At 55.7% G+C, this 16,249-nt stretch overlaps 1 protein-coding gene across 6 annotated transcripts in view; it reads right to left on the reverse strand.

Moving 5' to 3' along the window:
- Window positions 1–16,249, reverse strand: part of DTX2 (deltex E3 ubiquitin ligase 2) — a 34,094-nt gene that overhangs the window by 6,599 nt on the left and 11,246 nt on the right. For 5 of the 6 annotated variants that reach the window (XM_007186575.3, XM_028167643.2, XM_057529636.1 and 2 more), the window contains 4 exons: window positions 14,800–15,156; window positions 11,908–12,544; window positions 5,573–5,673; window positions 552–692 (listed from right to left, as the gene is read on the reverse strand). In XM_007186575.3, coding sequence (XP_007186637.1) covers window positions 552–692; window positions 5,573–5,673; window positions 11,908–12,544; window positions 14,800–15,067 — 1,147 coding nt within the window. In that variant the 5' untranslated portion in view covers window positions 15,068–15,156. The remainder of the gene's footprint in view (window positions 1–551; window positions 693–5,572; window positions 5,674–11,907; window positions 12,545–14,799; window positions 15,157–16,249) is intronic. The other variant, XM_007186578.3, reaches the window with a different exon arrangement.

Genomic DNA, 16,249 nt, shown 5'->3' on the forward strand with positions numbered 1-16,249 from the left:
AGTACTACTACTACTACTACTACTACGTGCCAGGTGCTTCCCGAGCGCATTTACTTCCTATTCCTCCCACAACCAACCTGCCGTGTAGGAGGCGCTCCGCTCATGAACGGGACCCTTGTGTGAGCTCACAAAGCCCGTGAGCGCTGGACACCCAGGACTGGCGGAGCCAGAGCCATGCTCCCTCTCACATCATCCAGAAGGTCACCGGAGCGGTCACACTTCTCTGGCCCAACGATGCAAGCAGAGCCACCATCGGCTTTAGAAATGGCAGGTTTAGAACTTACTACCCACAGGCCCCTCCACTTGAGTTTTGTTAAAACTCACAGCACCTTCCAACGGTTCTGAAACCCCTTCCTCCCTGGCCGTCACACGGCCACGGCAGTGGTCATCGGGGGACCCCTCTGAAGTAGCCCCACATGGGCTGGCCCTTCAAAGGAAGCGGCGGAGGGCCGTGGTGGTCAGAGAAGAGCGATCGGTGCAGAAGAGTCAGAGGCAGCAAGACTCGGAGGAGGCTTAGCAGAGGCCAGAGAGTATTTGTGAGCAGGAACTACCTTTCATGGACATTTTCCTCAATCTCTTAACTGAGCTGTGACTTTTAGAGGCCAGACAGGAGGCGGGAGGGCTGGCGGGCTGGGGTGCGCGGCTAAGACACACAGGGAGTCCAATGGCTGACATCAGAATACTCGTCATGCCTACACGGGGTGCGAGATCAGACATGCAGAGAGGGGAGAAACGTTAGAAGGAGTCGTTCAGCACGTGACCTCCACAAACCCCAGCTGTGTCCAGCTGGCACTGTCAACGGCCATCAGGACCTGCCGATCTCCCCGGGGAATCCGGCTGCTCGAGGCTGCCAGGGCCTACTGGGGCCGGCAGGGCTAAGCTCTGGGTCAGGAACCAGTGAAATGCCTGGCTGGTGGGAGCCCTAGCCCCAAGCTCCAAAGGGGTCTGTACAAGCAACCCATCAGCCCGTGCCTGGAGCATGCAGGGGGCGAGTCTGTTGCATCGGGGGGGCAGAGGGCAGAATGCCACCCCAGGAAGCCTCCTGAGCAGTTCTGGTGGGCGCCTCTCTGTGCCAGGCATGAGGAAGGAGAGCAGAGGGGCGACACAGAAGGGCGCAGCCAAGCTATGGAAACGCAGATGGGCTGGAGCTCACGGTCCTCCCTCTGTGCTCCCTCGGCCGCGCCCCCTCGGCTCCTGGTCACCTTGCCCCCAGTGGGGCACTGCCTGTTTTGCACGCCGCACCTGGCCCATCTAGGTGCCTTCAGCGCCATCGTTGGGGCGGGCAAGCGGGAATGCTGCCCCGGGCCTGCTCCCCTACCGAGGCGTCCCCATGGCCCCTGCGACCGCTCCTCTGGAGCAGTTAAGGTCCCAGGCTGTGGCTTCCTTCTCTGGTCCCCTCTGCCCTGGGTGGGAGCACAGGGGCAGCCCACAGCGGGAGGGAGCCGCAGTGGGCAGCCGCGCCGAGTGGACTGTCCAGTCCTGTCGCTCCTTCCTGATGCCTGCAGGAGGGGTGCCTCGCTCCTCAGCCTGGCGCTCCACAGGCATCCTAGCCGGACCCTCACCCACGCTCCCCAGGGACCTGGAACACAGCACGTCCTCCTGCTGGAGTCCCCGTTCCTGCCACACTCTCAGCCACCCTGCTGTCCACAGCACCCTCTACCCAATCCTCCCCATCCCTAGTCAGGCTCAAAAGCACCTCCTCCCCCAGGGAAGGGAGCGCTGGGCTTCCCCTCGGGCACCTCCCTTAGGGGGGCTTTCTAGGTGCTCAGAACCTGGCAAGGGGTCTGGGCACAGCGGACAAGCCAGGTGGATCTGCTGCCCACTCCAGAGGCGATCCAGAGCGGTGAGGAGAGATCTGGCCTGGGGATCCACTGGGCCCCACTGTGGCCTCCACCAGAGAACGAAGGCTCTCAATGGGGCAAATGCGCCCAGTGAGGGACAGGAGCAGAGGCCGGCAGCCTGGGCAGCACAGGGGCGTTGAGGTGGTCACCCCGCAGGAGGCACCAAAGTGCACATCAGAAGACCGAGGCTGGCCACTGGGTGCCCGCTCATCAGGTAATTCGATGCCACCAGCATCCCAAGGTTGTTCCTGGGCTCAAATTGTGGGTTCCCTTGGAACTAAACATCAGGTGGGCCAAATGACAAGCAGGCACAGGGGGCAGATAGATGGAAAAAAAGAGAACAATTCCTTAGGAGAACTCTGGAGCTTTGTACTTGCCCCAACATGCACCAGTTCCTGCCCAACAAGCAGACCCCTCTTCACTGGCCGCCCCTCCCTGACTGCCCATCTAAAACAGCCACGCCCCCCTCCTACTCCGTCTCCTTCACTCTGCTCCAAGAGGTGCCCGGTCCCTGCCTGCCGGGGAGCAGACATCCCTGAGGCCAGCACGTCAGCCCCGCAAGAGCCCAGCGTGAACAACGCTCCTGCCCTTTTCAACGCAGGACCTGCTCCTCCGAATTCAAGCCACAGACAGCGAAGTCTTAACTTAGACGCCCACAGACCAGCAGCCCATGCCCTGCAGGTCTGCCTTCTTGTGAAAAAGTGTGAAAATCACCCCAGAGCTAACACTTCACAAAAGCGGCGTCCAGTGGACAGGATTGGGTGGTGGGGAGGGAGGGGGGGCGGATCAAGAGTGGCCATCACATCTTCCCCAATAGCAAGGGCTCAGGGACAGCCCCCTCAAATTCCCCAAATCACTGTAACAGCTCAGATAGCCATGGCTTTTCCTGCTTTCATTTTGATCTGCCGGCGCCCCTGGCAGGTCCTGCACATGGGCAGGTGTGCAGACACCCCCTTTCTGATGTCCAGCGTTGGCCTTTCGTCTAGTGACCAGGGCTCAGGTCCAAGCCTACCCTCCGCTGGCCCCGGCCTTACCAAGCTGGGCTCAAGGCCAGTACCACTCCCCACTGGCTGACCGGTCTTAGGCAGGTCTTGGTAGCGTAAAATGCAGACACTCCTCCTCCTTCGCAGGGTGGGAGCCTGGCCCCAGCCTCGGGGGCCCACTCCTCCCCACCCCCCTGAAGGAGAGGCCCTGGCCGGGCCGCAGGCAGCAAAGCCATCACCTGAGGCACCTGGCCGACACGGAGGTGGATCCTCCACTAGCGAGAGGGGCGCGCAGCCCTTCAGCAGTACATCCGCGGGCTGGAGACCTACCTGCAGACCCCTGTGCCCAGGTGCTCACCTCAATGTGGCGAGCCTATTCCCAAATCCATAATCAAATCCGTAACTGCAGCCCAGCTGAGAGGTCTCTCCAGACCCTGCTTCTTGGGGGTGGGCGCAGGATCCCTGGTTCCCTGGTGCCCCACACAGCGGCCCCAGCTTCAGGTATGAGCCAGAGCCACGTGTTCAGGCGGGGCGGCGTCTGGCCACCGGCTCATCTACTCTTTCCTCACTGGGATCCAGTTCCTGAACCTTTGGGGTCTGTTTCCCTGACAAGTAAATGGAGATTAAAATACCTGCCTGCCTCCAGGATCGCTGTGAGAGCCCAGGCGGCAGGGGACACACAGGATGTGGCCTGCAGAGGGTCCAGCCTCGAGAGCTCCTCAGCACCCAGACCACTTCTGAGCTGTGTGCAGAGGTGATCACGGCATTGGTATTAAAGCCTCAGGGACCGCAGAGCTGAACGGAGCTGGGCGCGGGGAGGTTGGGCCCATTCCCCCACAACCTCTCTCCAACAAGACCAGCACCACACACATGCGCACGCACACACACACACACACACAGGCCTGAATCACCTGTGGCATCGGATGCCACGAGAAGACCTAAACTGGGCAGGGACTTTCTAGTCACCACATTTTTGCTCACTGTTCTCTCTGCCCCAGCAAAGGGCTGATAGCTGAGCAGGTGAGAGACTGAAAGCCTCCCCTCCTGGGGCTTTCCCGGCCCCACTCTCCTGTCTTCACCGCCTCTCTGACTGGTCCTTCCATGTCCTTCAAGGGCTCTTCTTCCCGGCATCCCGCCAGGTCTCCGTAAGCTCACTCCGGGGGGGGGCACAGGCCGCCCCACTCCACCCCACGCTGCTCTTCTGAACTGCTCGTCCAAACCTCCCTGGATCTGGGACAGCTCCGCCTGTCGACAGCCACAGCCATCGCCCCACCCATCGCCCCATCGCCCCATCGCCTCACAGCGAAGAGCCCAGACTCTGAGGCCAAGAATGCCTGGGGCTGAATCCCAGCTCTGCCAAGGGCTGGCTGGCTGGCCCTGGGAGGTTTTCGGAGTTCTCTGAGCCTCAGTTTCCTTAAACGTAAAATGGGAATCAAAGTTCCTCCCCCACAGAGTTGCTATTGGGATGAAATGAGTTACCACACATGCAAAACCCCTAGTCCTTCCTCCTTAATTATGATGATTTATTATCTCTGTCGGCAGCTGTACACCAGGCCTCATTCTATTCCTTCCCTCTCATAACCAGTCCAACCACCAAGTCAGAAGCCCTTACCTCCATCTACTGCCACAGCCCTAGTGAGTGGCTGGCCCACCTGAGGCATGAAGTCCAGGTCCACAGGGTCTCCCTGCCTCTAGGCCTGGTCCCCTCCAATCCCCCCTGTGCTACCACAGTGACTCACCCAACACACAGTCTGGTTAGCTCACTCCTCTGCCTCCATCTTTAAGTGATGGAGGTTCACCAGACTCCTCAGTGTATCTTCATGTACAATTTTACATTTCCCATAAGTTAAAAAATAACTTTCAGTGGCTTCCTAATACCCGCAAGAGGAATTTTAAAAACAGTTTGGGGCTTCCCAGTGGCACAGTGGTTAAGAATTTGCCTGCCAATGCAGGGGACACGGGTTCGAGCCCTGGCCCGGGAAGATCCCACATGCCGCGGAGTAACTAAGCCCGTGCACCACAACTACTGAGTCTGTGCTCCAGAGCCTGCGAGCCACAACTACTGAGCCCACGTGCCACAACTACTGAAGCCTGCACCTAGAGCCCGTGCTCCGCAACAAGAGAAGCCACCGCAGTGAGAAGCCCACGCACCGCAACGAAGAGTAGCCCCCGCTCACCACATCTAGAGAAAGCCCGCGCGCGGCAACAAAGACCCAACGCAGCCAAAATAAATAAATAAATAAATTAATTAATTAAAAAAAAAAAACAGTTCAAAGGTGTAAGGTTAACAAAAGATGTAGTCAGAAACAAAAGCACTTACTCAAAATGTTAACTCCAGCCAAAATAGTTCTCTGAGTTCCGCAGGGGGCCCCTTTAGGGAAATGCCTAAAGCATTTCGGGACAGAAAAGTAACTTCTGAACCATAATTCAAGGTGATGTGAAAACGTAAAAGGTGGGGAAAGGTCACAGCAGGGCACCCACCGTCATCAGGCATGACCCCCCCGCCCGCCCCAACACCGAGACAAACGAACAGGCACCCAGGCTCACCCGCTGGGGGATACGCCATCACTGAAAAAAGGCACCGCCCCCCAAGGAGCCTCTCTGGGTTTCCATGAGAACACACAGGGTAACAAGACCCCTGCCCCCCAATCTCCTCACCCTACCCCACGCATTCTCCCCTGCCCCCAAGTCCTGGCCCTGCCAGACACAGTCTGTTCTGGAACCTGGACCAGGGAGCAGCCTGCCTACCTGCGAGAGCTTGCTGGACCCTGCTGGGCTTCGGCATCTGCACGGGCACCGTGGCGGGGACGCTCCTGGGGCTGCTCACTGGACCGCCGGGCAGGGAGGCACTTGGGGAGAAGAGAGGGCAGAGCTTAATGTGCGGAGCCGACTTAGCAGAAACAGGAGCCGGAGAAACACCGAGTGAGGAAGACACGGGTGCTGCCGAGGCCCCTTTGTGGTTTCACTTCCCGCAGCTGCCTCTGTGCAGTGAGGGCTTCTGGTGTTCTCTTTTTTTTAAAGAAAAGATCCCGATGAAGAGTATCTGGAAGGAGGAACAAAGAGATCTGACGTTCACTACTCTCAGACCCAAACTAACCAAGAAAGAGAATCTGAATACTTAAGATATTAAGCCAGAGGCCGGCCCACCATCCTTCCCCTGTGAAAATCAAGCGACAAAAGTCAAACTCCAAGTTGGGCCTTGGGGAGGGGAAGGAACGCTAGGCAGGGACGGGGCAGCGACACGAAAGAACGCTGCTGGGGATGAGCCTCATCTTTTTACAAGGTATTGAGAATGAAGCTTTGGCTGTCAAGAAACGTTCTCCTGGACAATCAGAGACTCTGAAGACAAACCTAAAAGAATTATGAACTCACCAGCTTCATCAAAAGGAGGGCTCTGTGGTTCCCCGCAGAGCGGAAGTCCAGCAGAAACCACTCTGAGTGGTCCAGACCAATACCACCAGTAATAGGACCAACCAACATCAGGAGCCCCAAGAGAAGATGCTCTGAGAAGGAAATAACACCCCTTTTGGGGTTCCTGCCAAAACGGCATAACCTCTGTCCAATCATGAGAAAACGTCTGACGAACCCAAATTAAGGGCCATTTGACAAAAGTAACTCTTCCAAAGTGTCAAGGTTATGGAAGATGAAGAAAGACTGAGGAACTGTTTTACCCACAAGAGGAACAGGTGGAGGAGGAGGAGGAGAAATGACAACTGGATGCAAAGTGGGATCGTGGGACAGAAAGAGAACAGCAGAGGAAAAACTGATGAAAGTGGGAAAGTCTTTAGCTAACAGTCCTGCACCAGCAGTGAGCCTCTGGTTCTGACAACCGCACCATGTTTACGAAAGACGTTAACGCAAGAAGTCAAGGAAGGGGGATGGGGAAACTCTGTACTATTTCTGTGACTTTTCTGTAAATCCAAAATTAGTTCAAAATAAAGGGAATTATTTTTTCAATGAAGGTCTTGCTTCCCACAGTGACTAATTCCAGGTCTCTCACTTGGTTTTAAGCCGTTATATTTTTAAACGGTAATAAATCCACGCCATTATGGTTTCAGGGAGCCCTGCCCTGGGGACAGTTGGCGTAGATGGCCTGACATGCCTGCTACCTCCTCCCCCTCCCGGTGACTGCGTCCTCCAATCCAGCACTGCTCATGTTCAAGGTGATGCAGTGGGAAGGGTTATGAAACCCTTCCACGCAGTCCCTCCACTGGAGCTCCCCAAGGACAGGCCCTGGGCATGTTCCTCTCTGTTCCACTGGGCCCAGCCTGGATCCAGGAGCTGGGAAGGTGCTCAGGAAATGATGGACGCCTCCAGTCTGCTGTGCTACCCTTACAATGGTCGGCAAACCAGCAACCACCTGGTTACGGCAAATGCTTCTGGAAGCTGCCGAGATCCTTCCCTACTGCCGGCTTGGGTCACGGGTCCCACTGGTGGACACAATAGGGAGCTGCTGGTTCTGATCCAAATCAGAAAATTTCACACTGGCTGGTACTGGTTTTCATTTATGGACTATTCGCCCCAAACAGAATAACCTGTGCGGCCACGCTTCCTGCCACCCTTATCTACCCTCAGCCCCAAGAGGACAATGGAACTGGATCAGGGCCCTCTGATAATGCGGGGGGGGGGGGGGGGGGAGCGGGGAGGGGCTAGGCGTGCAGGACACTAGGGCTAAGGTTTTAGCCCCGCTAAACTCTGTTTAATTTGAAGCCACACCCCACCCCCTTCCTGAGCCTGTTTCTTCAATTCTCAAGTTCTAGAAGCGAAGAATTTGAGAAGATACAGCCCTTGGAGGCATCCTTCATCTCCCAGGCCAACCCGACAGGGAGCACTAAGCTTGAGCCCATAACCGGGAAGCTGGAAAGCCGAAGCCTGGCTCTGCCACTGCACTGGGCTACTCAGCGGGCTGGGCATCACTGGCCCAGCGGGGGTCCGAGAAGCGGGATCCTCCCTTGCTGGGGAGAGGCACGTATCTGGGGGAGAAGGCCTAGGTTCTAGAGCAGAAAGCAGACAGGCAGTAAGGCTTCCAATGAGCAGCTCACCCTGGAACTGGGACCAGGAACCACGACTAAGTTCAATCTGCCTAGGGGTCTCACGATGTTGTCACTTCCCCCGTGACTTTCCCCAGCTCCTCCCCCATACATTTCTCTGCTGTGGTCAGAAGGGACAGAGCAGTAAAAGGATCCAGTGGGTCCCAAGATGGGGACTCTCAGGGGTGGACAGAACCTCAGAGGTCGCTGATCTCCGCGCACCATCCTCTAAAGGGCTCAGACTGGCAGAATGTTCCCCGATGTGGGGGCACCATATGCCCATGAAGTGCCCTTCCGAGAGTTCCCTCCCACCTGCCTCACGCACCCCTCCCGCCTGCTGGGTTCCTGGCTCTGCCTACTAGGCCCTCCCTGCCTTGCCTGTCTGGGACCATCTCCAGGAGCTTCCAAGTGGAGCTGGGAACACGAGACAGGAAGATTTCTAGTCTTCTCCGCAGACAGGACTGGACAGTCCCAAACAGGGGGCAGAGGGAGAAGGCCGGACAGTGAGGCACACAGAGCCTTCCTCCAGCTCCCCACGGGCTGCCACCCACCGGGGACCCTCTGAGCATGCGCAGTACAAGAAGCACACGGTGTGGAGCCTGGCGACCCCCTTCCAGCCCCCGCAGCGCTTAAAAGCTGGGTGCCTTGGTGCATGTCGAGTCCCCTTTCTGAGCTTTACTTTCTCTCTCTGTAAGATGTGAATAATTCCCAAAGACCCCCAGGGTGTCTGCGAGGCTCGATCTGCAGCACGATCCAAATGCCCACTGTTTCCCAGGTCTCAGCGGAGCAAGGCGGCTCCGGGAGAGCTGCAGAGCCCTCACCAAATCCTGAAAACCACAGCCCTATCAGAGCAAAAGGAAACTTCAGAAACTGACCCGCCCAATTCTGTAACCTTCAGAGAGGAAAAGAGAGACGCAGAAAGAGAACAGAGTGGAGCTGAGGGCCTACAGCGAGTCAGGGGCAAGGACCCACTGGAACCCAGGACCCCAATCCCACAAGTCTGAAGAGCCTGGCCGATACTGGGAGGGAGCGGGGTGCTTTCAGAGGCTGGGAGAACAGCAGCAGCCAAGAACAGAGCTGACGAAAGCAAACTTTCTGCTTCGGGGTCTCACGATGAGAGCCGTTTTCCTAGGCCGGGTTAGTGCAGGGACAAAGCACCCCAAGGCTTAGCCACACCAAAGCTGCAACAGAGGGCTGGTCCTAATCACCACCCCGAGTCATCAGAATGCTAAACCAGCCGGCACACCCTCTATTAAAGAATGTGTGCGTGACACATTTTGGAAAGTTTTCCATCCGACATCACTGAAACACAAGTTTTGGTGCTTAAAGGGATAAACTTCAGCTACTAGGAAATTTACTTAAACCCAGCGGCTCAGTGACAAATCATGTATATCTTCTAGATGGATCACTGCCTACTCGGAAAGGCTCCTGGGGCACCAGGCAAATCAGTCAGCCAAGGTTTTACCCAGATTGAGCAAGAAGTGATTTGAAACTATGTGGGTTACAAAAAAAAAAAAAACCCACATGGGTTCCACAAATTTTGATTTCACTCACTCACATGTCCTTCCCAGCAGCTACCAGTAAACACTTTCTCCTCCACACACGCGGTAACCTTCACCTGATGCTGCTGACATTCACTTGGCTTTGAGAACCATACCACAGCCGCTAGAAGACTAAGGTGCCAGGTGTTTTCAAATCCTTCCGGCCCTGCTGGGTTAAGAGGTCAGGGATTTATTAAACCCCCTCTGGCTCTACAACAGCCATTAGAGAAGGGTTAACTGCAGAGGACCACACTACAAATTAGACAGGAAAACACTGGCCCCTGCAAGTGAATGTCACCCCTCCCAGCTCCTGAGGAGCTGCAGGAGGTCCAGGTGAACACCCCCTTCAGGCGGCAGGCCCCCCTTTGAGACTGTTTCACCTGCCAGAGCCTGCCGGCCCGGCTCCCTCCTGGTTTACAACGCAGGGCAGCAGGGTAAGCAACATGCACGACTCAGCAGCAAAGGTAAGGCCATCTGGCCCGGCAGCCTTCCATTCTGTAATTGGCCTGGACGGTACTGGCGGGACCCACCTCAGCAGCCTCTTGGGCCCTCAGGCTGGGGAGGGGAGACCCCAGAGAAATATCAGGGGAGACTGATGGGCGCCCCATACCAGAAGAAAGCAACAAAGCCCATGAAGTCGCCTGGCTCAATCCCAGAATCCCAGCTCTAGAACCATCTAGAAACTTGCTGCAGTTAATTTGTAAGAACATAAGCCCCAGGAGGCTAGGCAAAGCCGACCTAGTCATAAAAGCAGCTCCAGCCTTGCTGATAACCCTTCTGGGCTGGCAAATGTGACATGTTTTTCTCTAAAACAGACTCACTCACTTACTGGAAGGGGCCTCACAGAGCACTGGGAGGGACTGGGTTGGCACGGAGCCCAGCTTGCTAATGTCTCTGTGCAAGCCCACAGAGAAGGCCCAAGCCATACCTCCCTGTGCTCCCAATTCCCAGAGAGATCTCAGATCCACGTGCCCCAACTCCTGGAGGACAGGCAGGAAGACACCCGGACCCAGGGGGCCCATCCCCTCCTCTGTGTACTGGCGGCTTCTGCACGCACCCCTCAGGACGCCCTCTGCCATCCTCTCACTCTGCCTTTCAGACAGCTTCAAGAACTCCACGTGGGGAGTTCCCTGGTGGCCTAGTGGTCAGGATTTAGAGCTTTCACTGTGGAGGCCCGGGTTTGATCCCTGGTCGGGGAACCATCCCACATGCCACGCGGCGTGGCCAAAATACAAAAAAATAATAATTAAAAAAAATTTTTTTTCAAAAAAAAAAAAACTCCACATGCCCCCCAAGGGGCCTGGGTTTGATCTCAGCTCTGCCACTTCCTGGCTGTGCTGCCAACTTCGTCAGCCTCAATGTTCTCCCCTGTAAGCTGGGGACACCCCCTACCATATGGCCATTGGGAGGATTCACGAAATCACCCACACAGCCTGCTGAACAGGGCCCAGCTATAACACGTGCTTGGTGAGTGACAGCTGACACTGTCTTATCGAAGCTGGAAGGGTCCTCTGGAACCTAACTAGAAAAATTACTAGAGGCCTGAGAAGCTGCCAAGGAGGTCTCGGCCACACGGGGACGCTTTGGCCCTCCCCGTGGTCAGGGGGGCCGGTGGGTGGGCTTGGGTGAGTGAGGTGGCACCAAGATGCCGACTCCCAGGGAAACAGGGCGGCCACAGGCCCACACATCCAGTCACCACCCGCCCAGGTCACCCTCTCTCAGAAATCAGCCCCCCTCCCGGCTAACACTCTGAGTACTCAAAATGTTCTCCAGGCCCCAGATCCTCAATAATAATCAATGACGAGGCCCCTGGTCAGTGACAGGTCTCTGAGCATGCCAGATGCACCCACCACTGGCCACTCAGGGGTTTCCCCACTTTAAAGTGCCACCTGGTCTGGACGGGGCCCATTTCATCACCTTTCTCAGGGTGCCCTATGAGGCAGGGACTGTACCAGCACAGCAGCTGCCCTACGTCACCTGCTGCCACCCCCAACACGCTCAGCACTTTGCTCTCTCCTCAACCAACTTTTAAGCACCAAAACTGGGCTCACAGCCTTCCCTGGATGAGACCGTGGGCTTAGGGAGAGGGCTGAACCTTCCATGTCTGTGACTTCAGGGCCGGGCACACAGACGGAGTCAGAGAAATGTCCTCAGGTACCCGGCCCCAGCTACGTGGCACACAGGCACAGCCACAAAGATCTTTAACTGCTCAGAGAGCCCGATTCTCCTGAGTCCATGAAAGGATCACTGGTTTTAACCCATGTGGCAACTACCAGCACTCAAGTGCCAGAAGTCACGTAGGCTCCCCGGGACACAAGGCTGTGGACAGCGTGGCACCTCGGCACCACGTGACACATGCAAAGGAGATGACGTAGCAGGGACAGCCGAGGAGGCAGGTGCCGAGTCTGCAGGCATCTGGGGGGAGTCTTCCCAGCTAAAGAAGAGCAGAAACCCAAGCCCGCTGACAAGGCATGCGGGTGGACAAAACGACCGTCCGCGTCACACAAGATACCTGGCTGCGCCGGCAGCGGAAGGTCCTGGGGGCTGGTGCTGAGGTCCCAGGTGGGAGAGACTGGAGCGGTAGAGGGGCTGGTTCCCCAGGGAGGGCAGCGCCCCAGCCCAGAGGTTGGCGGTGCTCAGCCTGGGCGCAGACCTGGCCCCAGAGAGTGAGGGTTTGTTGTACGGAGCAAAGGCCTGGTGGGCCCCCAAAACAACGGCGGTCCTGTGGGGTGGCTGGGGGACTGGGTAGGCGGGAAGGCTGGTCATGGAGTGGCGGTAGCGGCCTGACACGGGGCCGGCTGCACCGCCGCCGAGGCACTGATGGCAAGAGCAGGCCACTCCCGTGTGGCCCGGTGGAGCGATGACAGTGGTCACTGGGTACGGGGGCCCTGCCTGGCGCCGCACGCTCCGGCAGAAGCTGGAAGTCTTGTTGGTCTGCGTGTGGGTGGCGTAGTTGACGGTGTAGTTGTACCCCAGGGGAGCCAAGTCCATGAGCTGGCTGCCCCTGGCCACCTGCTGCTCCAGGTAGTCGCAGACGCTGGCTTCATACGCCGTCCAGGAGCCGTCGTCACTCAGCCACTCCCAGACGATGCCCAGGCCCGGGGCCGAGTGCTGGGGAAATAGGTGCCTCCGCACAGCCCGCATGGTGCCTGTTTTAAAAGGAGCGTTGCACATATAAAGTTCATCCGCTAGCCACTCACCACCTCCCAAAAAAAGGGAGTTTAAAAATTCTTTTTTTCCTACAACCAAAATAAAACACGATCACGGTGTATATATGGGTCATGTTGCTGTCTGACCTAAAGGCTGACACTGATTATTCTCTCCAAATTTGGGGTGAAGGGTAGAGAGCTCTCTCTATGCAAAGAAACTGTGGATCAAAGGGATCAAGTGGCAGACAGGGACCAGCGCTTCTCAGCAGGAGTGAGGGATGCTGGACGCTTAGGTCAAAGACCAGCTGTGGCTCAAAATATTCCTAAGGATGAAACCTATGTAGCCTGACTTAAAAATCTGAAAACAAAATGTCTGAAGAAAATTAAATCATCCATAATCCAACCACCAAGAGGAAAGCACACGACGTATATTGTATATTGTAACATATTCCTTCCGGTCTGGTCTCTTAGGCATGTATATTTAGGTGTAGCTGACAATCATACTGAAAAATTTTCCTGTTTTCATGTATTATGCCATAGGTATTTCTTATGTCTCTAAAACTTTGTAAAACTCTTTATTAACTGTTACACAGTTCTCTTACATGGATGTACATAGATTCCCTTGGACTTCCCAGGTAGCAACTATTAGGAAACACCTGTGGTTAGCTTATATTAATAAACCAAACCTGACGATTCAGGAGAGAAAGAAAAAAATCAATTTGGGCCATGCTTCCAACAGTACTTTTCAAAAGGTGATCACTGTGATTACCTTCTACCTGGTCTCCCGACCTCAGCAGCCAGTGGGATACTCTTAACCCCCAAATCAGATTACGTCACTCCTCTGTCCAAATCTTCCCAGGGTTCCTCCTTTCAGAAGAAAAGTCGAAGCCCCTCAAGGGATGGAAAAGCCCTGCACGACCTGCCCCTCCCTCCTGACCTGTCCCCAGCCCTTCCTGGTGACCAGGCCACCTAAGCTCAAACTTCAAAACAACCTCTCGGGCTTCCCTGGTGGCGCAGTGGTTGAGAATCTGCCTGCCAATGCAGGGGACACGGGTTCGAGCTCTGGTCTGGGAAGATCCCACATGCCGCGGAGCAACTAGGCCCGTGAGCCACAATTACTGAGCCTGCGCGTCTGGAGCCTGTGCTCCGCAACAAGAGAGGCCGCGACAGTGAGAGGCCTGCGCACCATGATGAAGAGTGGCCCCCGCTTGCCGCAACTAGAGAAAGCCCTCGCACAGAAACAAAGACCCAACACAGCCATAAATATAGATAAATAAATAAATAAAGAACAGCAAACTTTAAAAAAAAAAAAAGAATAACTTTAAAAAACAAACAAACAAAAAACCTCTCCCTGCACTTTACACATCCATTCCCTGATAAACACTCATTGCTACCTAACTCATACACAGTTCACGAATCATTTATCTTGTGCGCTGCCTTTCTCAGTGACTGCGAACATCATGAAGGCAGGGACTTTTATCTGCATCCACTGCCTGGAAGCCTGAGTCCTCACACCCTCGAGGAGGCTGCTACAGGGATTAGAGCAGGAGTCTTCAGGCTCGGCACTAGTGACATTCTGGGCTAATAATTCTTTGATGTGGGGCTGTCCTGTACATTGTAGGATGTTTAGCAGCGTCCCTGGCCTCTACCCACTAGATGCTGGTAGCACCCCGCCCCATAGTCCTGACCATCAAAAATGTCTCCAAACGTTGCCCACAGCTGAGAACCACTGATTTACAGGGATAGTGCACAGCTCTGGGAAGAAGTTGGTGGCCCCCTTCTCAGTAATACTGAGCAAAAGACACACATACACACACACACACACACACACGAAAGAAACATGAGTGCACAGGAGAGTGAAGTAACTTGCCCATGTGACACAGCTATCACACAGGAGCTGGAACCCATCACCAGGCCCTCTTAACTAGCATGGTGTGCCACCCCCGTGCCGGCCGGCCTGCTTGCCTGCCTGCTGCCAGCGAGACCCTCGAACCTCTGCGGGCGGAAGCAGGCATTTCTGGTTTGGGAGACAAGGGGGAAAGGGGCTGGAATGGCCTCTGCACTGTGTTCCCAAGGCACCCTGTACCACTAAGGAACATCTCACACTGCTATCACTCCCAGCACCCGCCTTCTGACTGTGTGCATTTCAGGGGCAGGATAACGCTGAGAGTCAATTCTGTGACCCCCAACACCTAGCACGACGCCCAGCCCGAAACAGGCACTTGGACACATACTCGAGGCAGGAAGTGCCTTACCAGTGTCCTGGCGGAACTGCGTCCAGCTGGGGAGGTCGATGATATAAGGAGCCAGTGAGGGGTCAGCTTGGCCTAAGGGGATGCTGTGGGCCAGGCTCCCCAGCCCGAAGCGCTGGCCCTTCTGCTGGACAAACTGCTGCTCGATGTAGCTGCAAACAGTGGCGCTGTAGGGGTGCCAGGTGCCCAGCCCGTCCTGCCATTCCCACACGGCCACTGCCACCGGGCTGGTGTACACCTGAGCCAGGGAAGGGCTTGGGGCCATGGCCATCTTCCCCAGGACTCCCTCTGTTTTCCCCAACGGCTTCAGACCACTCTGGGCTCGAGTCTCAGGTCCATTGCCCAGCGCTTCCAGGAGACCTGAAACAAGACAGACACGCAGTTACCGACGAACACGGTGGCCCTGCCAGAATCAGTCTCAGTGCGGGAAAAAAAATCATGCTTTTCCACAGTCACTTTTTTCCCTAATACCTTAAGGGCATCGTGAACCAAGTACCTAATCCTGTCTTTTTGCTCAGGCAGCCAGGAAGAATTCGGAGTCAATCAAGCAGCCTCCTTACCTCTGCAAATGTCCAGGAAGACACAGTGGGTGAATTCTGGGTGCTAATCATCAGCCCTGCTTCTGTCCTTTTACCAATAATTTCCCTCTGGCCCAACTACTAAGTTTATCCTTTTATACTATACGTATTTTCATGAGTCACCCCAATCCTTTATGGACTGAGGCCATCATGACCCCTTATACCTTTGTGAGGACGCCACACAGGTTTCCAAAGCAGGTTTGTTTGTGAGACACATATTAACACCTGCTATGCTACAGATGAAAAAAAAACTATGTCTCGGAAAGGACCAGGGGCTCAAGGACAGCCAGAGAGGCGACTCTAAGCATGGGTGGGTCCTAGCTCTGCCCAGGTCTCCAGGCTGCCCTGGTTTCCCGCACCATTAACCACAGAGGGCAGACCCTAGATAGACATTAAAATCCTATGGATGCTGAAGCCCTCCCTCTCTGGCCTCTCTGCACCCCACTCCCTGGGCCTGGGCCTTGCTGACCAGCGGTCAGGTCCAAAGACTTTACACCCATCTCCCAAGACAGTCTTCTCCCAGTCACTCCCGCCCAGTTGCATCACTCAGGGTTTTCCCAGGCCATCCGTCACATGAACTTCTCCTCCACGGCACCGACCAGAACCCTAACGCCCACACACACATATGGCGGTCCCTGTCTTTCTGCCCCCTAAGAAGGCAGACACCCAGCGAGTCGGCCTTGTCCACAGCCACCTCGCCAGCCCCAGCACAGGCCGTGTCATGTAGCATGTGTTATGCACGGATTAGCTCAAAGCACGACTGAATGGAGGCAGATGAAGATTCTATGTGCCTGCAGCTGTTTGAAGAAGAAAGGGGATCTGGGGAAGCTCCTAGGGTGAGAGAGGAATGGGGCCAAACAGACGGACAAGGCGGT

Source organism: Balaenoptera acutorostrata, chromosome 15 (genome assembly GCF_949987535.1).
Source record: "Balaenoptera acutorostrata chromosome 15, mBalAcu1.1, whole genome shotgun sequence".
NCBI lineage: Eukaryota > Metazoa > Chordata > Mammalia > Artiodactyla > Balaenopteridae > Balaenoptera > Balaenoptera acutorostrata.